The following is a 24,932-nucleotide window of genomic DNA, read 5'->3' on the forward strand; positions in this document are numbered from 1 at the left end:
GCAAAAGACAACTTCACCAATAGATATAGAAACGCCAACAGAAGTTGCAATTGTAAAAACTAAGTCGCCATCACCTGTTACTGAAAAGGCGGTGTCGCCGGCTCCAACAAAAGATGACCAAGCACCAACAACGCTGGATGTTAAAGAGACTACAGAGGAGGAAAAGACTCCTTCGCCATTATATGGGGATACACTAGAAGATGTTGTATCTGATAAAACTAAGTCGCCATCACCTGTTACTGAAAAAGTTGTGTCACCAGTTCCAACAAAAGATGACCATGCACCAACAACGCTTGACGTTAAAGAGTCCACGGAGGAGCAAAAGATTCTTTCGCCATTAGATAGGGATACGCTACCAGAAGTTGTATCTGAAAAAACTAAGTCAAAATCACCCATTACTGAAAAAACAAAGTCACCAGCCCCAACAAAAGATGACCATGCAACGAGTACGATGGACATCAAAGATTCCATTGAGGAGCAAAAGCCAACTTCACCAATAGATACAGAAACGCCAACAGAAGTTGTAATTGTAAAAACTAAGTCGCCATCACCTGTTACTGAAAAAGCAGTGTCGCCGGTTCAAACAAAAGATGACAATGCACCTACAACGCTGGACGTTAAAGAGTCCACGGAGGAGCAAAGAACTCCTTCGCCATTAGATGTGGAAACGCCAGCAGAAGTTTTATCTGAAAAAACTAAGTCACCATCACCCGTTACTGAAAAACCAGAATCGCCAGTTCTGAAAAAAGATGACTATGCACCGAGTACACTGGACGTCAAAGATTCCATTGAGGAGAAAAAGACAACTTCACCAATAGATATAGAAACGCCAACAGAAGTTGCAATTGTAAAAACTAAGTCGCCATCGCCTGTTACTGAAAAAGCAGTGTCACCAGTTGCAACAAAAGATGACCATGCACCAACAACGCTGGACGTTAAAGAGTCCACGGAGAAGCAAAAGACTCCTTCGCCAATAAATGTGGATACGCAAGCAGAAGTTGTATCTGAAAAAACTAAGTCACCATCACCCGTTACTGAAAAACCAAAATCGCCAGTTCCAACAAAAGATGACCATGCACCGATTACACTAGATGTCAAAGATTCCATTGGGGAGCAAAAGACCCCTTCAACAATAGAAAAAGATACGCCAGTAGTAGTACCAATAGAAGAAACTAAATCACCATCACCTGCTATGGAAAGAGCAGAGTCACCAGTTCCAACAAAAAAATACCATGCTCCAAGTACGCTGGACGTTAAAGATTCCATTGAGGAGCAAAAGACAAGTTCGCCAATAGATACAGAAACGCCAACAGACATTGTCACTGAAAAAACTAAGTCGCCATCGCCTGTTACTGAAAAAGTAGAGTCACCAGCTCAAACAAAAGATGACCATGCACCAACAACGCTGGTCGTTAAAGAGTCCACAGAGGAGCAAAGGACTCCCTCGACATTAGATGGGGATACGCCAGCAGAAGTTGTATCTGAAAAATCAAAGTCACCATCACCCATTACTGAAAAAGCAAAATCGCCAGTTCTTACGAAAGATGACCATGCACCGAGTACGTTGCACATCAAAGATTCCATTGAGGAGCAAAAGACCTCTTCAACAATAGAAAAAGATACGCCGGTAGTAGTACCAATGGAAGGAACTAAATCACCATCACCTGTTACGGAAAGAGCAGAGTCACCAGTTCCAACAAAAGATTACCATGCACCAACAACATTGGACGTCAAAGATTCCACTGAGGAGAAAACGACTCCACCATCAGAAAAGGATACGCCAGTAGTAGAACCGATGGAAAAAGCTAAATCACCATCACCTGCTACAAAAAAAGGAGAGTCACCAGTTCTACCCAAAGATGGCCTTGCACCTACAACGCTGGAAGTCAAAGATTTCACGGAGGAGAAAAAGACATCTTCGCCATTAGATGAGGATTCGCCAGCAGAAGTACTATCTGAAAAAACCAAGTCACCATCACCCGTTACTGAAAAAGGGGTATCTCTAGTTCCAAGAATAGAAGACCATGCTCCAATAACGCTGGACGTCAAAGATTCCACTGAGGAACAAAAGACACCTTCACTAATAGAAAAGGATACGCCAGTAGTAGTACCAATGGAAGGAACTAAGTCACCATCACCTGCTACTGAAAAAGCAGAGTCACCAGGTCCACCAAAAGATGACCATGCACCAACAACGCTGGACGTCAAAGATTCCATTGAGGAGCAAAAGACCCCTTCACCAATAGAAAAGCATATGTCAGTAGAAGTACCAATGGAAGGAACTAAATCACCATCACCTGCTACGGAAAAAGCGGAGTCACCAGTTCCACCCAAAGATAGTATTGCACCGACAACGCTGGAAATCAAAGATTCTACCGTGGAGAAAAAAAACCTTTCGCCATTAGAAAAAGATACACCAGTAGTAATTGCAACGGAAGAAACTAAGTCACCATCACCTGTTACTGAAAAAACAAAATCGCCAGTTCCAACAAAAGATGACCATGCACCAACAACGCTGGACGTTAAAGAGTCCACGGAGGAGAAAAGGACTCCTTCACCATTAGATGGGGATACTCCAGCAGAAGTTGTATCTGTAAAAACAAAGTCACCATCACCCGTTACTGAAAAAGCAAAATCGACAGTTGAAACGAAAGATGACCATGCACCGAGTACACTGGACAATAAAGATACCATTGAGAAGCAAAAGACCTTTTCAACAATAGAAAAGGATACGCCAGTAGTAGTACCAATGGAAGGAACTAAATCACCATCACCTGCTATGGAAAGAGCAGGGTCACTAGTTCATACAAAAGATGACCATGCACCAACAACGCTGGACGCTAAAGAGTCCACAGAGGAGCAAAAGACATCTTCGCCATTAGATGAGGATTCGCCAGCAGAAGTACTATCTGAAAAAACCAAGTCACCATCACCCGTTACTGAAAAAGGGGTATCTCTAGTTCCAAGAATAGAAGACCATGCTCCAATAACGCTGGACGTCAAAGATTCCACTGAGGAACAAAAGACACCTTCACCAATAGAAAAGGATACGCCAGTAGTAGTACCGATGGAAGAAACTAAATCACCATCACCTGCTACAGAAAAAGCAGGGTCATTAGTCCCACCAAAAGATGGCCTTGCACCGACAACTCTGGACGTCAAAGATTCAACTGTGGAGCAAAAAACTCTTTCTCCATTAGAAAAAGTTTCGCCAGTAGTAATACCCATTGAAGAAACTAAATCACCATCACCTGTTACCGAAAAAACAAAATCGCCAGTTCCAACAAAAGATGACCATGCACCAACAACGCTGGACATCAAAGATTCCACTGAGGAGCAAAAGGCTCCTACACCATCAGCAAAGGATACGCCAGTAGTAGTACCAATGGAAGAAACTAAATCACCATCACCTGCTACAGAAAAAGCGGAGTCGCCAATTCCACCTAAAGATGGCTTTGCACCGACAACGCTGGACGTCAAATATTCTACCGTGGAGCAAAAAACCCTTTCACCATTAGAAAAGGATTCGCCAGTAGTAATAGCAAAGGAAGAAACTAAGTCACCATCACCTGTTACTAAAAAAACAAAATCGCCAGCTCCAACAAAAGATGACCATGCACCAACAACGCTTGACGTCAAAGATTCCACTGAGGAACAAAAGAGCCCATCACCAATAGAAAAGGATACGTCAGTAGTAGTACCAATGGACGAAACTAAATCACCATCACCTGTTATCGAAAAAGCAGAGTCACCAGTTCCACCTAAAGATGGCCTTGCATCAATAACGCTAGACGTCAAAGATTCTACTGTGGTGCAAAAGACTCCTTCGCCATTAGATGGAGAAGCGCCAACAAAAGTTGTAACTGAAAGAACTAAGTCACCATCACCTGTTACTGAAAAAACAAAATTGCCAATTACAACAAAAGATGACCATGCACCAACAGCACTGGACGTTAAAGATTCCACTGAGGAGCAAAAGAGCCCGTCACCAGTAGAAAAGGATACGTCAGTAGTAGTACCAAAGGACGAAACTAAATCACCATCACCTGTTACCGAAAAAGCAGGGTCACCAGTCCCACCAAAAGATAGTGTTGCACCGATAACTCTGGACGTCAAAGATTCTACTATAGAGCAAAAAACCCTTTCACCATTAGAAAAGGATACGCCAGTAGTAGTAGCCACAGAAGAAACTAAGTCACCTGCTACTGTAAAAGAAGTTTTGCTAGTTCTAACAAAAGATGACCATGCACCAACGACATTGGACGTCAAAGATTCCACTGAGGAGAAAACGACTCCTTCACCATCAGAAAAGGATACGCCAGTAGTAGTACCGATGGAAGAAACTAAAACACCATCACCTGCTACAGAAAAAGGGGAGTCACCAGTTCTGGCCAAAGATGGCCTTGCACCGACAACGCTAGAAGTCAAAGATTCCACGGAGGAGAAAAAGACATCTTCGCCATTAGATGAGGATACGCCAGCAGAAGTACCATCTGAAAAAACTAAGTCACCATCACCCGTTACTGAAAAAGGGGTATCTCCAGTTTCAAGAATAGATGACCATGCTCCAATAACGCTGGAAGTCAAAGATTCCACTGAGGAACAAAAGACACCTTCACCAATAGAAAAGGATACGCCAGTAGTAGTACCAATGGAAGGAACTAAGTCACCATCACCTGCTACTGAAAAAACAGAGTCACCAGTTTCACTAAAAGACAGCCTTGCACCGACAACGTTGGAGGTCAAAGATTCTACCGGAGAGCAAAAAACGCCTTCACCATTAGAAAAGGATACACCAGTAGTAATGTCAACGAAAGGAACTAAGTCACCTTTACCTGGTACTGCAAAAGTAGAGCTGCCAGTTGCATCAAAAGATGACCATGCTCTAACAACGCTAGACGTCAAAGATTCCATTGAGGAGCAAAAGAGCCCGTCACCAATAGAAAAGGATACGTCAGTAGTAGTACCAAAGGACGAAACTAAATCACCATCACCTGTTATCGAAAAAGCAGAGTCACCAGTTCCACCAAAAGATGACCATGCACCAACAACGCTGGACGTCAAAGATTCCATTGAGGAGCAAAAGACCCCTTCACCAATAGAAAAGCATATGTCAGTAGTAGTACCAATGGAAGGAACTAAATCACCATCACCTGCTACGGAAAAAGCGGAGTCACCAGTTCCACCCAAAGATAGTATTGCACCGACAACGCTGGAAATCAAAGATTCTACTGTGGAGAAAAAAACCCTTTCGCCATTAGAAAAAGATACACCAGTAGTAATTGCAACGGAAGAAACTAAGTCACCATCACCTGTTACTGAAAAAACAAAATCACCAGTTCCAACAAAAGATGACCATGCACCAACAACGCTGGACGTCAAAGATTCCACTGAGGAGAAAACGTCTCCTTCACCATCAGAAAAGGATACGCCAGTAGTAGTACCGATGGAAAAAACTAAATCACCATCACCTGCTACAGAAAAAGGGGAGTCACCAGTTCAACCCAAAGATGACCTTGCACTGACAACCCTGGAAGTCAAAGACTCCACGGAGCAGAAAAAGACTCCTACGCCATTAGATGAGGATACGCCAGCAGAAGTACCATCTGAAAAAACTAAGTCACCATCACCCGTTACTGAAAAAGGGGTATCACCAGTTCCAAGAATAGATGACCTTGCTTCAATAACGCTGGACGTCAAAGATTCCACTGAGGAACAAAAGATACCTTCACCAATAGATACGGATACGCCAGTAGTAGTACCAATAGAAGGAACTAAGTCACCATCACCTGATACTGAAAAAGCAGAGTCACCAGTTCCACCAAAAGATGACCATGCACCAACGACGCTTGACGTTAAAGAGTCCACAGAGGAGCAAAAGACTCCTTCGCCATTACATAAGGATACGCCAGCTGAAGTTGTATCTGAAAAAACTAAGTCACCATCACTCTTTACTGAAAAAGCAGAATCGCCAGTTCCAACAAAAGATGACCATTTACCAAGTACACTGGACGTCAAAGATTCCATTGAGGAGCAAAAGACGACTTTACCAATTGATACAGAAACGCCAACAGAAGTTGTAACTGAGAAAACTAAGTCGCCATCACCTGTTACTGAAAAAGTTGAGTCACCAGTTCCACCAAAAGATGACCATGCACCAACGACGCTTGACGTTAAAGAGTCCACGGAGGAGCAAAAGACTCCTTCGCCATTACATAAGGATACGCCAGCTGAAGTTGTATCTGAAAAAACTAAGTCACCATCACTCTTTACTGAAAAAGCAGAATCGCCAGTTCCAACAAAAGATGACCATTTACCAAGTACACTGGACGTCAAAGATTCCATTGAGGAGCAAAAGACGACTTTACCAATTGATACAGAAACGCCAACAGAAGTTGTAACTGAGAAAACTAAGTCGCCATCACCTGTTACTGAAAAAGTTGAGTTACCAGTTCCAACAAAAGATGACCATGCACCAACAACGCTTGACGTTAAAGAGTCCACGGAGGAGCAAAAGACTCCTTCGCCATTACATAGGGATACGCTAGCAGAAGTTGTATCTGAAAAAGTTAAGTCACCATCACCCATTACTGAAAAAGCAGAATCGCCAGTTCCAACAAAAGATGACCAAGCACCAAGTACACTGGACGTCAAAGATTCCATTGAGGAGCAAAAGACTATTTCAATAATAGAAAAAGATACGCCAGCAGTAGTACCAATGGAAGGAACTAAATCACCTGCTACGGAAAGAGCAGAGTCAACAAGAGATGGCGTTGCACCGACAACGCTGGAAGTCAAGGATTCTACCGTGGATCAAAAAACCCCTTCACCATCAGAAAAGGATACGCCAGTAGTAGTAGCAACAGAAGAAACTAAGTCACCATCACCTGTTACTGAAATAGCAGAGTCACCAGTTCTATCAAAAGATGATCATGCACCTACAACGTTGGAATTCAAAGATTCTACCATGGAGCAAAAAACCCCTTCACCATTAGAAAAGGATACGCCAGTAGTAATAGCAACGAAAGAAGCTAAGTCACCATCACCTGTTACTGAAAAAGCAGAGTCGCCAGATCCATCAAAAGATGACCATGCACCATCAACGCTAGACGTCAAAGATTCCACTGAAGAGCAAAAGTACCTTTTACTAATAGAAAAGAATACACCAGTAGTACCAACGGAAGGAACTAAATTACCATCACCTGTTATTGAAAAAGCAGAGTCACTAGTTACACCAAAAAAGAGCCATGCACCAACAACGTTGGACGTCAAAGATTCCACTGAGGACCAAAAAACTCCTTCACCATTATATATAGAAACGCCAGCAGAAGTTGTAACTGAAAAAACAAAGTCACTATTACCTGTTACTGATAAAGCAGAGTCGCCGGTTCTATCAAAAGATGACCCTGCACTGATTATGCTGGACGTCAAAGATTCCACTGAGAATCAAGAGACCCCTTCACCAATAGAAAAGGATACTCCAGTATTAGAACTAACGGAAGGAACCAAGTCACCGTCGCCTGTTACTGATAAAGCAGAATCGACAATTCCACCAAAAGACGGCCATGCACCGACATCGCTGCCCGTAAAAGATTCTACTGTTGAGCAAAAAACTTCTTCACCATTAGATAAAGTAATCTCAGCAGAAGTTGTATCTGAAAGAATTAAGTCATCATCACCTGTTACTGAAAAAGTGGTGTCGTCAGTTCTAACACAAGATGACCATGCACCAACAACGCTGAACGTTAAAGATTTCACTGAGGAGCTAAATACTCCTTCACCAATAGAAAAGGAAACTCCAGTATTAGTATCAACGGAAGGAACTAAATCACCATCACCTGCTACTGAAAAAGTTGAGTCGCCAGTTAAAACAGAAGATAGCCATGCACCAACAACGCTGGACGTCAAAGATTCTACCGTGGAGCAGATAACTCCATCAGCATTTGAAAAGGATACGCCGGTAGTAGTAGCAAGTGAAGAAACTAAGGCACCCTCACCTCTTACTGGAAAAGCAGAGTTGCCAATTACAACAAAAGATGGACATGCACTGGCAACGCTGGACGTTGAAGAGTCCACGGAGGAGCAAATGACTCCTTCGCCATTAGATGGGGATACGCCAGCAGAAGTTGTATCTGAAAAAACAAAGTCACCATCACCCGTTACTGAAAAAGCAAAATCGCCAGTTCCAACGAAAGATGACCATGCACCGAGTACTCTGGACATCAAAGATTCCATTGTGAAGCAAAAGACCCCTTCAACAATAGAAGAAGACACGCCAGTAGTAGTACCAATGGAAGAAACTAAATCACCATCACCTGCCACGGAAAAAGCAGAGTCACCGGTTCCAACAAAAGATGACCATGCACCGAGTACACTGGACGTCAAAGATTCCATTGAGGAGCAAAAGATGACTTTACCAATTGATACAGAAACGCCAACAGAAGTTGTAACTGAGAAAACTAAGTCGCCATCACCTGTTACTGAAAAAGTTGAGTCACCAGTTCCAACAAAAGATGACCATGCACCAACAACGCTTGACGTTAAAGAGTCCACGGAGGAGCAAAAGACTCCTTTGCCATTACATAGGGATACGCCAGCAGAAGTTGTATCTGAAAAAACTAAGTCACCATCACCCATTACTGAAAAAGCAGAATCGCCAGTTCCAACAAAAGATGACCAGGCACCAAGTACACTGGACGTCAAAGATTCCATTGAGGAGCAAAAGACTATTTCACCAATAGAAAAGGATACGCCAGCAGTAGTACTAATGGAAGGAACCAAATCACCTGCTACGGAAAGAGCAGAGCCAACAAAAGAAGGCGTTGCACCGACAACGCTGGAAGTCAAAGATTCTACCGTGGATCAAAAAACCCCTTCACCATCAGAAAAGGATACGCCAGTAGTAGTAGTAACAGAAGAAACTAAGTCACCATCACCTGTTACTGAAATAGCGGCGTCTCCAGTCCCTACAGAAGATGACCATGCTCCGGCAACGCTGGACGTCAAAGATTCTACTGTGGAACACGAGACCCCTTCACCATTAGAAAGATATACGCCAGTAGTAGTAGCAACTGAAGAAACTAAGGCATCATCACCTGTTACTGGAAAAGCAGAATTGCCAGTTTCGACAAAAGATGGGCATACACCAACAACGCTGGACGTCAAAGACTCCACTGAGGAACAAAAGACTCCTTCACAATTAGATAGAGGAACGCCAGCAGTAGTTGTAACTGAAAGGACTAAATCACCGTCACCCGTCACTGAAAAAGCGGAGTCGCCAGTTATAACAAAAGATGACCATGCTCCGGCAGCGCTAGACGACAAATATTCTACTGTGAAGCAAATAACCCCTTCACCATTAGAAAATGCTGCGCCGGTAGAAATAGCAACTGAAGAAACTAAGTCACCATCACCTGTTACTGAAAAAGTGGTATCGCCCGTTTCGACAAAAGAAGACCATGCACCTACAACGCTGGAAGTAAATGATTTTTCTGTGGAGCAGACGACACCTTCGCCATTAGAAAAGGATACTTCAGCAGTAGTAGCAACGGAAAGAACTAAGTCACCATCACCTGGTACTGAAAAAGCAGAATCGCCAGTTCCAACAAAAGATGACTATGTACCGTCAACTCTGGATGTCAAAGATTCTACCATGGAGCAAAAAACCCCTTCACCGTTAGAAAAGGATACGCCAGTAGTAATAGCAACGGAAGAAACTAAGTCACCATCACCTGGTATTGAAAAAGCAGAGTCGCCAGTTCTAACAGAAGTAGACGATGATCCAGCAACGCTTGACGTCAAAGATTCTACCGTGGAGCAGAAAACCCCATCACCATTAGAAATGGATATGCCAGCAGTAGCAGCAACTGATGAAACTAAGGCAAAAGTTGATCATGCACCAAGTACGCTGGACGTCAAAGATTCCATTGAAGAGCAAAAGACAACTTTACCAATAGATACAGAAACGCCATCAAAAGTTGTAACTGAAAAAACTAAGTCGCCATCACCTGTTACTGGAAAAACAGAGTTGCCAATTTCAACAAAAGATGGGCATGCACCGATAACGTTGGACGTTAAAGACTCATCTGAAGAGCAAAAGACTCCTTCACCATTAGATATAGGAACGTCAGCAGAAGTTACAACTGAAGAAACTAAGTCCCCTTCGTCTCTTACCGAAAAAGTTCAGTCGCCAGTACTTTCAAAGGATGTTCATATACCACTGACATTAGATGCATCTGAAGAGAAAAAGTCTTTATCCCTGTTTAAAAAGGAAGCACTAGTTGTACTTGCAACTGAAGAAATTAAATCTCTTTCACATATTGTTGAAAAAACTGAGTCGGAATTATTAGCAACATCCTTTAAAGAAGAAGCTATGTCATCCTTAGTAATTATTGAAAAATCGGAGTCGCTAGTTTCCAAACCACTTCTTTCACCAAAGACTGAAGAAAAAACAACTGTAACAGATAAACCTATGTCGCTTCAATTTGTTTCTATGGATGATACGTCGCCTATTTCTAAATCACCTGATTTAATAATAGACGATAGCATGGAAGAAACAATGTTGAAGTCGTCAATATGTATGAAAGATGGAATTATCAGTACTGAAAAGTCCATTGAATCTACTAATGAGTTATTATCACCGGTTTCAAAATCTCCTGATTTAGTAATTGACGATCAGTTAGCTTTAACTTGCGACATAAAGTTGTCAAAAACACCTTCCCCAACAATGTTCGATACATTATCACCAGTTTTAATTGAAACACCTGATGTAGTTGAAACAACTGAACATACATTACTAAAATCGAAGTCGCCTTCACCAGTAACTATTGAAGAAAAATTACCAATTTTAATATCAACTGTTATATCTAAAGATGAGACAGATGTAGAGTGTATTTCTGATAAAAAAGAAACTTCTTCACATGTGTGTGAAATCAGTGATTTATCAATACAGAGAGAACATATTGATGTAGAAGGACCAACTGTAGAAAAGTATATATCATCTATGCCAGTTAGAGATGAATCAAAGTCGCCAGACTTAACTAAAGAAGTGGATATACCTTCAATACCAGATGTAAAATATATAATTGAGTCCACGACAAGTGACCAAATAGCATCAATATCAAAGACATCTTCTGAAAAGGTAGAATTGAAAACAGAATCTACTTTACTATCTTCTCTTGAAGAATCTTCAAAAAAAGTGTCTAATATTTCCACTGCTATTCATGAATTGGTAGAATTTTCTAATATTGTAGATATCAAAGAATCTAAAGAAAAGATTTTAGCTAATGGTGATATAAAACACCAAACTATTTCTTCTGAAACTGAAATGTCAGAAACGCAAAACGTTGTATCAACTGATTATTCGGATATTAAAGTATCAACTATTATTAAAGATTTAAACATTTCTGAAACTACTTCAAAGGAATGTTTAGAATTTGAGGACAATAATACAGTACATATAAGATCTTTAATTTCTGACTCTCAAAGAAGTGGTCGAGTTACTCCACCCACTGCACCTGTTAGCCCAATCAATAAATATGCCTTACAATCATCTACAGAAGCAAATGTGGAACAAATTGGTGATAAATTAGCCGAATTGAAATCTGTATCAACTATTATTGAGTCTGATTTCAAATCTGACAAAACTACAGTAGAAATAACTAGCTGTGATATAATTGTTAGTAATTATGACTCATTAATAACGTCAGCTAATGGCGATATTGTTACGAAAACTACTAATGTTGGTGACGATTTTGTTACACAAAAAATATCTACTCTTACTGAAAAATCTCAAAGACAAAAGGATCAAAAAACGGATGAGGCAGAAATGATTAGTGAAATTCAACATTCGGTTGGCAAATTTACTACTGAAACAGATACAACAACCAGAATCATAAAAGAAGGAGAAAACTTAGTAACACAAACAATCACAACTGTTACCACAAAAGAAATTGTATCAAAAGAAGACGGTACGCCTCAAAGTGTTAAAACAACAATTGAAACAACTACTGTTAGTAAAGGTCCTGATGGTTCAACAAAAACTACAAAGGATACTAAAACTTCCATTTCTGAATGTTCTTCTACATTACAATCTATTTCAGCCAGTAGCCAAGATGTTAAATCTACAGATGAAACTATTGCCATTTCTGATGAAGATTATGAGCAAGAAGATGTTTCCACAGAGGTTTCATCTGAAATTCAAAATTTAATTTCTTTAGAGCCTATCATTTCTAGCACTGAAACTAGAGTAGAAAATATTAAAAAAGGAACAATCACCATTAAAAGAAGAATTACAAAAGTTACGACAACTGAAATACTATGTGATTCTAAATTACAACCAAAGAAAACTAGACAAACTATTATAACTACAATCAATGATGAATATCCAGATGGCACAATAGAACAAAAAGTTGATAAACAAGTATCTATTACAGATCATCAAGATTCATCCAAAAGTGATATTGCTGAGAATGTTGATTACATTGTAGAAGAGTCCACAATAGACACTGATGTGAAAACTAATATTATAAACATTAAATCTATTACAATCAAGCAAACTATCACAACTGTTACCAAAAAGGATGTCATTATTTATAATAATGAAGCCGCTAAAAAACTTAGAACAACTATTGAAACCACAACAGTTAACGAAAAACCAGATGGCTCTACTGAAACCTATAAAGATGTTAAAGTTATCATAACTGAATTAAAACCAGCGCTCGGTTTAGATGATATATTGAAATATTTTAAATCATTAGGCGAAGTTAAAATTGGTGAAGAGACGACCACAAATACGATAGAAGAAAATAATATTAATATTATACGAACGACAACAATCATTACATATGCCGAAGAGTTAGCTGATGATGATGGCTTAATTTGTAAAAAGAAAATAAAAACCCAAACCATAACTGCTGACGAATATCCAGATGGAAGCGTTAGAACAACGACAGATACCAAAATATCAATTTCAGACGTTATTCCGGAGATTGATAAATATTCTGAACCAGTTTTAGAGGAGGGTGAATCAATCGAAGATACCACTGTTGATACAGATGTTTCGACTAATCGCTTATTTGAAGATGGAAAGGAAATTGTACAAACAATTACAACTACAACTACAAGAGATGTTATTATATCAAAAGACGGTGAATCTAGAAAAGTTAGAACTACCATAGAAACAACAACTGTAAATGAATCATCAGATGGAACTGTAGAAACTACCAAAGATGTTAAAGTTACAATTGCAGAAAATAAATCTACAACATCAAAAAGCTTGGAACATATTCTAAAAGACTTAAAACCTAGAGGGGACCCAGAAGTATTAGTAGATAAAAATACAGACCAGGTTTCTAAAGATGGTATTTTACTAATGAGAACAATAACTACAATCACTAGTTCACAAGAATATTATGATAGTAATGATATTGTCAAAAAAATTAAGAAGACGGTTGAAACTATTACAGTTGACGAGTTTCCCGACGGTGCCACTGAGACAACTAAAGATAAAAAGATTACTATCTTAGATATTGTAGCTAAAATTTCAAGGTCCCCGAGTGAAAATCAGGAATTAGATATGGACGATGATCAAGTCGAGGATACAACTTCAGAAACAAATGTTTCAACTGAAATGATATCTAAAAGCGGGCAACAGATCAAACGGACAGTTACCACCGTAACACGACGAGACACGTTGTCAGGTTTGGATAAAAATATTAAGAAAGTAAAAACAACAGTCGAAACAACAACTGTTGATGAATACCCTGATGGTTCTACAGAGACAACCAAAGATGTTAAAGTTACTGTTTCAGAATGTCAAGTAACTTCTTCTGATGAATTAAATCAGTTATTGCAGTATTTCAAAGCAACAGGTAAAGTTAAAACTGACACAGATGTAAAGACAAATATTATTCCTGTTGAAAATATCACGCAAACAATTACTACCGTAACAACAAAAGAAGAAATGCTTCATCAGAATGAAAGTACATATGCTGTGAAGACTATCACGGAAACGACTACTGTAAATGAATCAGCATCTGGATCGATAGAAACAGTAAAAGATGTGAGAACTCAAATAACATATTTACCGATGGGAACAACGTTTGATGATTATGAAGAATTTGAAAATAAAGAACAGATTGATGAACAAACACAGATTCAAGATGATGTAGTGAAACCAGAACCGATGAATAATCTAAAGGGTAAGAAATCTGATAAAACACCATCGCCAAAACAAAAATCTCCTATTGGTGAAAAAACGCAAGAGACTGATGTTTATACAAAAATTGTTAATGAAAATGGAAATGAAATAGTTCAAACAATTACGGTTGTAACTACTAAGGAAGTTATTTCACCCGAAAAAGTAAAAGTAACTGTAGAAACTACTACAGTTAGCAAAGGTAAGGATGGTTACACTAAAACCACTAAAGCGACCAAAACAACCATATCAGAAATTACTGAAGAAATTGTAGAAACAATTGACGACGGCGATGGAACAAGTCATGTAGAATCAGAGAATTCATCCAATGAACAATTCTCATTTAAGCAAGGTCCATTTAAATTAGATTCAATGAATACTTCTATTTACGGTGAATTGCCAGAAGATGAATCTTCATTCAAATCAACATTGTTAACAACGAGAGAAGAATTAGTAAAAGAATCTCAGTTTGATTCATCCTCTCAAATCATCAAAACTTCCAGTAAAGTTAAAGCAGATCATAAATTTTTAGATGAAGCTGATCTTGACTTTGAAAAAGCACTAGCAGAGCACTGTGAAGTGCGAGGCTCAGATGTTATGTCAAGTATTACTTCTAAATATCAATTAACGGAAGAAAAAGACGAATCATTTAAAGAAACTACTTCACAAGTTATCAGCAAAAGTGATATAACAAGCTCAAAGTCATCTTCGTCTACGACTTCTAGTTCAATAAAAATTGATATAAAATCTAAAGACACTAAAGAAGTCACTACTATTGATGAAGATGATGAATCAAAGGAAGTAAAAGACCCAATTAAAGATTGGGGAAAGCCATTAGGTTTACCAAGTCCTGTTCCACCGGCCAACGGTAACGAATCAAATAGAACGACGCCAAAAAAAGAAAAGAGAGTTCCTCCTGCCACTGTAGTTAATAAGAATAAAATAAATCAAGAAAAAAATAGAGAAAACAGAAAACTTGAATCTCCTAGCAGAAAAAAGAAAATCCAGCCCATTTACATGGACCTTACGTATGTTCCACATCATGGAAACTCTTATTATTCAGCTGTAGAATTTTTCAAAAGAATAAGAGCGAGGTATTATGTATTTTCTGGAACTGAACCATCTAAAGAAATATATAATGCATTATTGGAGGCAAAGCAGACGTGGGAAGATAAAGACTTAGGTAAATATAAGTAACATATATATGTATATTCTGTTCTATATATCCAGTCAAGCAATAGTCCTTCAAAAAGAATAAATTAAATAAATTTGATTACTTCTTCAAGTTATGGCATGTACGTTTGTTTGATATCATCATTACTCTTTTTCTAGGTACATATTTTTATAAATACATTCTACAACGATTTAACATTTTTTGTTATAAAGATAAAAAATGTTTATATTTTTATAACTTTCCTAGTTTATTTAATTAATACTCATTACTATAATATAATTTTTATATAGAATGAAATTCAATAAAAAATAAACTGTTACCCCTGGAGGTACGTAGTGGCTCAAAATTATTCTGCTTCAAAGTACTGCAAAAGTACTTTGAAGCAGAATAATTTTGCAATGATCAATATGTCATTCTTTCAAGTCAACTTGTAGTTCAGAACATCATAGACAGTGTGATGTGTTGGTGCATGATCTATCTCTAGAAATTAAACTATTTTGTTCACTGTTACTACTGAAGTAACAGAAATGCATCACCCTACTAAGCTTGCATATTTTTGCATTACAAAAAGACAATTAATTTCAGCTACCGCAGTACCTTCATTCTGCATTCCTGATTAGTACTGCCACCTGTTAGCTACTCCTCTAACTATATACAGCACTGCTGACAGTGTACATGACAATAACAGTATATTGAATTTTCATCGCACTTTTAGGGTCTTTGTTTAAGTTACCCTTGTGCAAACTACATTACTTTCACACAAAAGTACACATATTAGCTAAAAACTAATAATTTCAGCAATAAACTATTTATCAACTTAATAAATACTTTATAAATTCTGTTGTACAGTATGTGGTTAATTCTCAGAAAATGTTTTTGTTTTGTAAAACATTTATATGTTATCCAAAAAACCTAAAATAATTGGAAAGCGTAAAAATATTGACAACAGTGTCAATAGAATTTTAATATTGCATATTACTAACTGCATAAAAGACGGAGTATACATATATTTATTTATAGAAAAAACTATATGTTGATAAGTTATTAATAATTTATTTATTGTTTCCAGAAGTAACAATCATCCCAACATATGATACTGACGTGCTTGGCTATTGGGTAACTGAAAATGAAGAATTGTTGGAAAAATATAAAATAGATTTATCGCCATCGGCTTCTCGTTGCACTATCAATCTTCAAGATCACGAGACTTCATGTTCAGCATATCGCTTGGAGTTCTAGGTTTCAGGGTTGTTTGTAGCCTTCTCATCAGAAAAGAATAATTTACCAAAGTAAGGGAACATTTGTTAAAAAATTTTCATATAGGCATTTTAGTATTTGATTTCGTTTATTAAAAGTAAAAGGCATTATCAGTAAGTGCACTTATGTTTTCAAACAATTTTGAATACTTCATAAGTATGACTAAGAATATAATTTGTATTTTTTATTTTTCTATTTTATAGTTATATGAAAGTTTTTGATTTTATTTTATGATAACAAATGTATTTTGTGATGAGGCGGCTATTAAAACAACTAAATTAAAACATTATAATATAATAAATTATGGACAATTAATCAATTGTACGTGTTTGTGTAATTTTGTAAAGTGCTGCAAGATTATTAATAAATTTCAATCATACTATTAGAGATTTGATACTTAAAAAAGTGAAATATATAGTGCCATAAAATAATATATTTTGCCAAAATAATATAAACGATCACTATTGTTAATGATATTATGTAACGGTGACATTTACTGTGGTGCATTCTTAGAAGAGAGTTGAAACGTTTAATCTTAGTTTACATTATGTATTTATTTTGTAACTCGGAAAAAATAATTCTTAAGCAAGGCTTTGATTAAAACATGGATGAACAACATCTTATTGTAAATGAAAAATATATCGATTGTTATAACACGTGGCATGTGAGACGCACGTTAACTCGCTAAAAAAATAAGACATTGACCATACTAACGATTGACATTACTTGTTAACTAATTAACTATTGAAAGCAGGTAGAAATACATAATTGTGTATGAGCAAAATCCATATAGTGCAATTGAATTGCAATTATATATAAAAAATATATCAAAATATGCATCTAAGTCAAAATTGATTTTAATATTATAAATTTGCTGAATAACAATCATGTGTTAATCTCGCTCAGATCATGGCTTATTGATCCTTTAAAATGGCAAATATACTTCTTACACGTTGTGAATCAAACGTGGAAAATTAAAAAAACTTGACATTAAATAATGTTAAACTACACAATTATATAACATCAATGAGTACGAACAAAAATTATAATTGTTTTGTATCAACAGGGTACATCTGGGATAACGACAGATGCGAAAAATCAAAATATTACAATATTATGAGAATTACCTCAAATAATATATATGTATATATACCAAATTATGTAATATGTACAAACGGGCTACTATAATTTAATAAAAAAATATGAAAGTCCAGTGTACATATTCATATAAATATTATATATAAATATACATATATATTATACATACACACATACATATAATACATACATGTTGAATGATAAAGTTCTTTTAATTAAAACCTGTATAATCAGTAAATTTATAAATTTTATAATACCGTGCTTAATATATAATATTTATATTGTTTTAACTAAGTTTTAATCGAATAGTTCCATTCTTCAAAGCTGACGATCAGTATCTCTGAGTACTGATGATGCGTGAATAGATTTGATATTAATCATCATTGCTTATCGAACAAGCAAAAACGAGTGTTTATGGTAATTGTGGATGGATCAACACAACAATTATGAGCTTTCGGGTAGCTTTTCCAAAGTTGTTATTTCTTTTAGATAATAATATTATTGAATTGAAAGAAATATTTACATGCAATGTTATATATATTTATATGTATATATAAATATATATTATAATAATTATTATACATCGTTAAAAACCACACACACACACACATACATATATATATTCACATGCATACATTATGTAATTTTATAAAGAGATAGGTTAAAATTTATTATGGAAATTTTAACATCTCGCAAGCTCTAAGCTTGATCGGTGCGATATTTGATGGATGAACTTGTCCGATTGCTAAATGCCATATATTGATTTGTTTGAGTCTTTTCACATTTTAAAGCTAAGAAGCTTTTAAAATTTTATTTTTAGAGTCATCATATTATAATGCTAAACGTATGTATGTGTATACATACAGAATATTAGAAATAAAATGTGATTCCTAGTAAATATATATTATATTTTTTTTTATATATTTATAGCATTGGATATTTTAATTGTGGCTTTCCCATCACTTATTAAAAAAAGGATTTATTGCTTTGTTAAAAAAGTTTATGTTTCTATTGGATATTGTTAAATTTTATACTGAAGGATTTAATGCACCTTTTATGATAAAGTATATAATATGCTATTATGCATTAAATCATGAATAACAGTTTCACTACAGACATGTCATGCAAATGTCGGATATCATCATATTTCAAGAGTCACTATGAATAAACGGAGATATACCTTATTCGTTTCATTCACACTCGACGCAGTGTGATGTTTATACATATATAATAATATTACTAAATAGTGATTAGGTAGAATTGTTTAATTCCTAATATTTTTACTTATATGAATAATCAAATTTTCATATAAGTTTATGAAGGTGGAATGTTGCGAATCTTTTGACCTATTATTATATACTTGACGTTGCTTGATTCGAGTATCTTAAGATCGAAGTGAAATGTATAGAATTATATAAAGTATGGTGCTACACATAGAATTGCCTTGAAGGATATTAATGTTTGTGAGGATTTACATCGGAAAGGAGAATCAAAAGTAATGGAGTGTTTCACGGGAAGAACAATAATAAATGTACATTTATGTATGTGGCATATTAAGGGTATTGACAGAGACACACAATGTTTTATATATGTTTGTTTGTTTTTAATCTAAGAAAGATTATTAGGTAGATATTTCAAATTATACATTCTGCTATATATATGCATATGAACATGCACATATATACAAACAATGGTTTCCTAACATAAAACTTACGTACCTGACGACAAAACTGGTACTTGAGAGGGGCCATTGTTGAATTAATACCAACAAATTTACATAAATTGTCTTTAAAAATTTGACAAGAAGCGATAGCCTAAATATCTATATAAAACGAAATATGAGAAATTGTTTTACAGGTGGTTAGTGATACGCACACATACACACATATGATTTAAAAGATTTGTATACCATATTTTAAAAATCATTTGATTATACAGTATAAACTATTATTTATATTTATTTTCAGTCGATCTGTAAATATATCTAATACCAGAGAAAAAATACATTTTCTTTCGTATTTTCTGTATATATTAAACTATATTTTTATTTTTTATTGTAGTAGCATATATTTTTTAAATTTGTAAGTTTATTATTATTTTTCAATATACTTACTATTATATTATAATATGTGTTAGCAATAGTAATTTATTTTTAATCCTTTGTCAAACTATACAATTGTTTAGAAAATATATATTTAGTATATGTAAATAGTTTCCAATGTTTTTAACTTCCTCACCTAGCCTATACGATTAAGAGCCTAGATTATGTATTACGGAAAATAGCATTGTTTGCTCTAAAAATTAAAGGCTCTTCTACATAGGTATATAATACTTATCCCCAGGTCATGTGGAAGTTGAATGGTTGCATCTCAAATTCAATGCATTTTTATTGAAATGTTAATTCGCATAAATATATTAACTTTAATACTTAATAAAAAAATGTCCAACTTTATTTTATAATTTAACGCTTCTCGTTTGGTGTATATTTTAAGTGCTTGTTACACTCGTGCATATATATTATATGTATGCATAAAAATTATATAACATATTATACATGGTATGATGCGTATACATAAACACACAAACACAAAAAAACTAAGTTACATACATATATAAAATAAAATACATGTATATAAGAAAATAAAATCATCGATCGCCTCTAGTCATATAAAAATTGTGAAACTTTTAAAAAGGTAATTCAATATTGAATTTTTCAGTCTTCTCATATATGCGCTTTGTAAAATTACCTTCAATAGATATTTTATGAAAGCAACATTAAAAAATGTAAATTATGATTATAAAATATATCTCATAATGCCATTCATTGTATGTATGGGATATGAATGTGTGGAAAAATAAAACAATAACAAATTTAAAAAATACTTCTTTTATTCTCTCATCAATACCTTATACCTCCATACCTCTTTCCCATAAACACAAATAAAAAATCTCTTTATTATACATGATGAGTAAAAATCAAAAGCAGTACATTTTTATTGATGACTAGATGTTTATTTCGTTTCCCATATAATAAAACATACCTCAATTTTGAGGAATATTAAACTTAATCGTCTTAGATTGATAACACACATAAATATAATACTCTTAAATGTTTACTTTATACATTAGTTACCCAATCACTACTTGATTGATCTAAAATAACATTCATAATACTTGTTTTACTTAGTGTTATTGAAATTATAATCTACGCTTTATAATAGTCGTTTTAAATCCAAAGATGGAAAAAAGTAATATCACATTTTTTTATATATTAAAATATAAAATAATTTACAGATTTAAAATCGAGTATTATCTGGCATCTTTACAAAATAAGCTACTTTATCAATAGGAACTTTATAATCGTGTAACCATCGATTACCTTTTCGGAGCGAGCCATCGATTCCATCTTTCCAAACTCCCGAAGGTAGATATACTGAAACATAGCAATAAAAAATATTCATAATTCTTATCAATATGTACATAAACATATACTGCATACATACTTTCTAACTTTTAAATGATACTTATTGAGCATGGATGTCACTAATATATTTTTACCAAAAATAAATTCAGAAATATATTGATTATACTAAATGAAGCTAATTTTAATGACCTGGTATTATTTTGATAATACAAAAATATAACCAGTAGTCATAACACTAACTTTAATATTAGGTTGTTTCATACGAAGTGGCCAGATTCATATGAAGTGGCCTTTTTCCTAGCGAGATTATATAATGTTATATTTTTTTTACTACAATTTTAATAATCAATGTATGGTTCATTCACGTAAATGATATTTTACAACAATTTAACAATGAAAAAATCCCTTATTTATAAAAAATCTTCATTTTTAGAGTCAAAGACTTTGGTAAAACAGCAGATAAAGATATTTCATGTTGTTATTAAAAAAATTCCAAAGCCTTAAAATTCGTTGTCTAACAGTATCCTCGTCATATCCCAAATATATATTTCTGGTGTGTTTCAGTTTGAATTTGTACAAAAAAGAATATGTAAATCTTTTGTCGACATTATAATGCATAGGCACCAAAAAATAAAAGATATTCATCCGTGAGATTAGAAAAATCTAAGAAAACCTAATCTGTATTGGTCGATTGGAAATATAATTATACAATAATCGCTAATTTTCGATCTCCCAGACACAATAGAAGTTGAAAAACACTATGGTTCATATAGGATTCTAACTTTGTCACTGTATAGACTATGTTTTTATATAGTCTATACCAGTGGTTCTCATGTGCGGCCACCAACAAATATTCCACCAAATAACGTATCATAGTAAATATTGGATGAGAGAACTGTTCAACAATTTCCATTTGAATTACTTTTAAATAAATAAAAATCAATATGCTTAAATGTTGTCTTTTATTGAATATATACTTAAGTTGTTTCATTTTTATGTAAATACAACAGCTATTTTTACCAAATCCCAAAATCCATATTTGGTGCGACCACAAGGCATTTCCATAGGACCGTTGATGTCTGTAATGCGGCCACAGCCAAATTTTAAGTGAGAACCACTGGTCTATACTACTGGTCTATCATGCTGGTCAAATGGCTATATGCTCGAAAAGTGGTAATGTTTTTGTATAAACTATTAGACCTTTTGTGATAGTGTTCTTGTTTGATAAATAAGTGTTGCTCTTAAAAGAGCAAATTAATAAAAAAAAAACAATACCTTCTCTTTGAGTAGATCCTTTTTCTAAGATTGGTGCAGCTATCAATTCTTCACCAATTGAAAACTCATCATCCACTACGAAACATGCTGAATCATTTAATTCTAACATCCACAACGGTCTGATGAGTGGAAGGCCTGTGTCTAACGACTGCCTGAAGTACTTTATAAATAATGGTGATATCTAAAATCATACATATATAAGTAAATAATATTTTATAATAATATTTATGTAAGTCGAAATAACATACCGTGGTTAGTCTTAAATTTGTTAATACTTTTGCCATCTCCAAGACTTGCTCATCATTATACCTGTTAGGTAAATGTGTGAACTTCATTATTGGCAAAAACGTAGCTAATTGTAGCCATCTCATATACAACTCTTTTTCCGGTAACGATTTTTCATCCATTGTATTTGGAAATCGCATAAAATCTTCTTCATCTTCTCCAATATTAATATCTCCTCCAACTGATCCAGGCATCACAAATGGAAATCCGATGATTCCATATGATAGAATTGTTGGAATGATAGTTTTCAACGCCTGCCATGTAGATTCGAGCGATGGTAGAGAAACAAAGATCGGCGGTCTCGGTAAAGATATAGCAGACGATACGCCAATTAAGTTGAGTGATTGCAGTGATTCAGTAAAAATGGTTTTATATTCATCTGGATTGTTTAGCTTCCTCTCACATTGATAATAATGAGGCATGTCGTGCGCCGTACCAAAATCTAAGAAAAGAGCGTTAATTTTATACTTACTAACGACTCTATTAATCTTTTCTAACAACCAAGGAACTGTTCTGTTGTTGGTAATGTCTAAAACGCCCGCACTAGCCGAAGATTTATATCTAGTCAATGCAGGTATCCTTTTGTCGCTCCTTCGCTCGGATACTAATAACTGTTTTTGCACACATTCGGCAAAATTTTTACTTTCAGTGCTTATAAATGGTTGAATTGAAAACACAATTTTAAATCCTCTCCTCTGTATTATGTTTATTGTGTCCTCTAATGATTCAAATCTGGACACATCCAAAGTAAAGTCACCTGTATGATTCTGCCAATGTTCGTTGATCAAAACGTGTCCTTGCCGGAAAAAACCCAACGCTACAACTTCTTCAGTATAATTATACATCATATGTTCATTGATTTCATGTTTCTTTCCAGATGCAATGTTCCAAATTGGTTCAGATAGCAATGAATTCATGATGTTTATTTCGTCTTCTTTAAGACCGTCCCAAAGTGAGTGCCGACTCAACGAAGAATGCAAAGTCTTCATATTGTAGTTTGTACATATCTTGTACTTCAATTCTGGATACAATGTTTTTCTATTTACAAATGCAAAATCATCATATTTAGCACGAAGGCAAAACCTTTTTTTGTCATCTTGGTTAATGGATATGTGCAACGGCGTTTCATTGTCTATGATGATAGCAGCTCCACGGGATATAATGAAGTATCTCATCAGGGCGTTGCCCCACTGATGACTTTTAGTGTCACCTGTTATAAAAGGTGCGTACCGATGAGTTCCCTTCTCCAACGGCCATGTCATATTGAACAGTTGCCCTCCACCGTACCAATGATAATCTGATGAGAGGGTCATGTCATAGCAATCGGTAGGATATACACCTGAAATATTAAAAAGTATTTTATTTCTTTAATTTAAGAGCTCGAGGATAATGTGTTCCTTTTATTATATAATCACTTAGAATACGCATTTGTATTTATGATAGAGATAACTTAAAATAGATTAGAGGGATACATTTATATGTGGGATTACAAACAACACTCATTTGTATTTCCACAATATTTCTGTAACGGCATCAATTCTAAAGTTTGCTTAATTCCACCCTACGGCATTGAAGAAAAAAATTCAAAATATGATGTTTTATGAAATGTTAAATTTAATTAGTATAGTAATAAACTTATCAATGAATAACTTTATTTAGCGTTTCACAAACCAGTACTGCACTCTGGTTTGCTTTAGTTCATTTGGTGCCCTAAATATGTATATTTATATTTTATACCTTCAATTAAAGCCTGCCATTTCACCATATAGCAATAAATAGAATCATCTTCTTCATTTACAATCTTATCAACGTAAAGCTTGGCGCCGTTCAGCCATTCATAGCAAATACTCTTATCAGTATTTTCTGTTCTATCTTGGCAAGGATATGCCTTTGATGATCCTAAAACTGTACCTGAAATCCATAAATATTTTTATATTATAAAATATATCATGAATTAATAATATTTTTTAATAGAACATATATTTCATACCTAAAGTGCCTTTTAAAACTTCAATGCCTTCCGAATTTAAAATGCTAATACTTCTACTGGCTTTGTTTAATTTAATCCTATGAAAATATTCCCTTGCTAATACTTGTTGATGATACATGATATAAGAAAATCCAATTAAAAATACAATACATAGAAATATAAATCCAACAAACGCTTTGATTTTGTAGTCAGACGGCTTCTTCTTAATTTTTGAAGGTATGCTCTATAAAAA

At 35.1% G+C, this 24,932-nt stretch overlaps 2 protein-coding genes across 10 annotated transcripts in view; one reads left to right on the forward strand and one right to left on the reverse strand.

The window, feature by feature from the left end:
• Window positions 1-20,606, forward strand: part of LOC148236054 (uncharacterized) — a 120,825-nt gene extending 100,219 nt beyond the window's left edge. For both annotated transcript variants that reach the window (XM_088184730.1, XM_088184732.1), the window contains 2 exons: window positions 1-15,380; window positions 16,441-20,606. The exon at window positions 1-15,380 is cut by the window's left edge and continues 13,654 nt beyond it. In XM_088184730.1, coding sequence (XP_088040856.1) covers window positions 1-15,380; window positions 16,441-16,610 — 15,550 coding nt within the window. In that variant the 3' untranslated portion in view covers window positions 16,611-20,606. The remainder of the gene's footprint in view (window positions 15,381-16,440) is intronic.
• Window positions 20,598-24,932, reverse strand: part of LOC148236055 (alpha-galactosidase MYORG) — a 35,741-nt gene continuing 31,406 nt past the window's right edge. For 7 of the 8 annotated variants that reach the window (XM_088184735.1, XM_088184734.1, XM_088184736.1 and 4 more), the window contains 5 exons: window positions 24,701-24,923; window positions 24,448-24,621; window positions 22,674-24,049; window positions 22,426-22,606; window positions 20,598-21,159 (listed from right to left, as the gene is read on the reverse strand). In XM_088184735.1, coding sequence (XP_088040861.1) covers window positions 21,023-21,159; window positions 22,426-22,606; window positions 22,674-24,049; window positions 24,448-24,621; window positions 24,701-24,923 — 2,091 coding nt within the window. In that variant the 3' untranslated portion in view covers window positions 20,598-21,022. The remainder of the gene's footprint in view (window positions 21,160-22,425; window positions 22,607-22,673; window positions 24,050-24,447; window positions 24,622-24,700; window positions 24,924-24,932) is intronic. The other variant, XM_088184740.1, reaches the window with a different exon arrangement.

Source organism: Plectrocnemia conspersa, unplaced genomic scaffold, assembly GCF_051122295.1.
Source record: "Plectrocnemia conspersa isolate PC_06_02 unplaced genomic scaffold, ASM5112229v1 ptg000004l, whole genome shotgun sequence".
Taxonomy (NCBI): Eukaryota; Metazoa; Arthropoda; class Insecta; order Trichoptera; family Polycentropodidae; genus Plectrocnemia; species Plectrocnemia conspersa.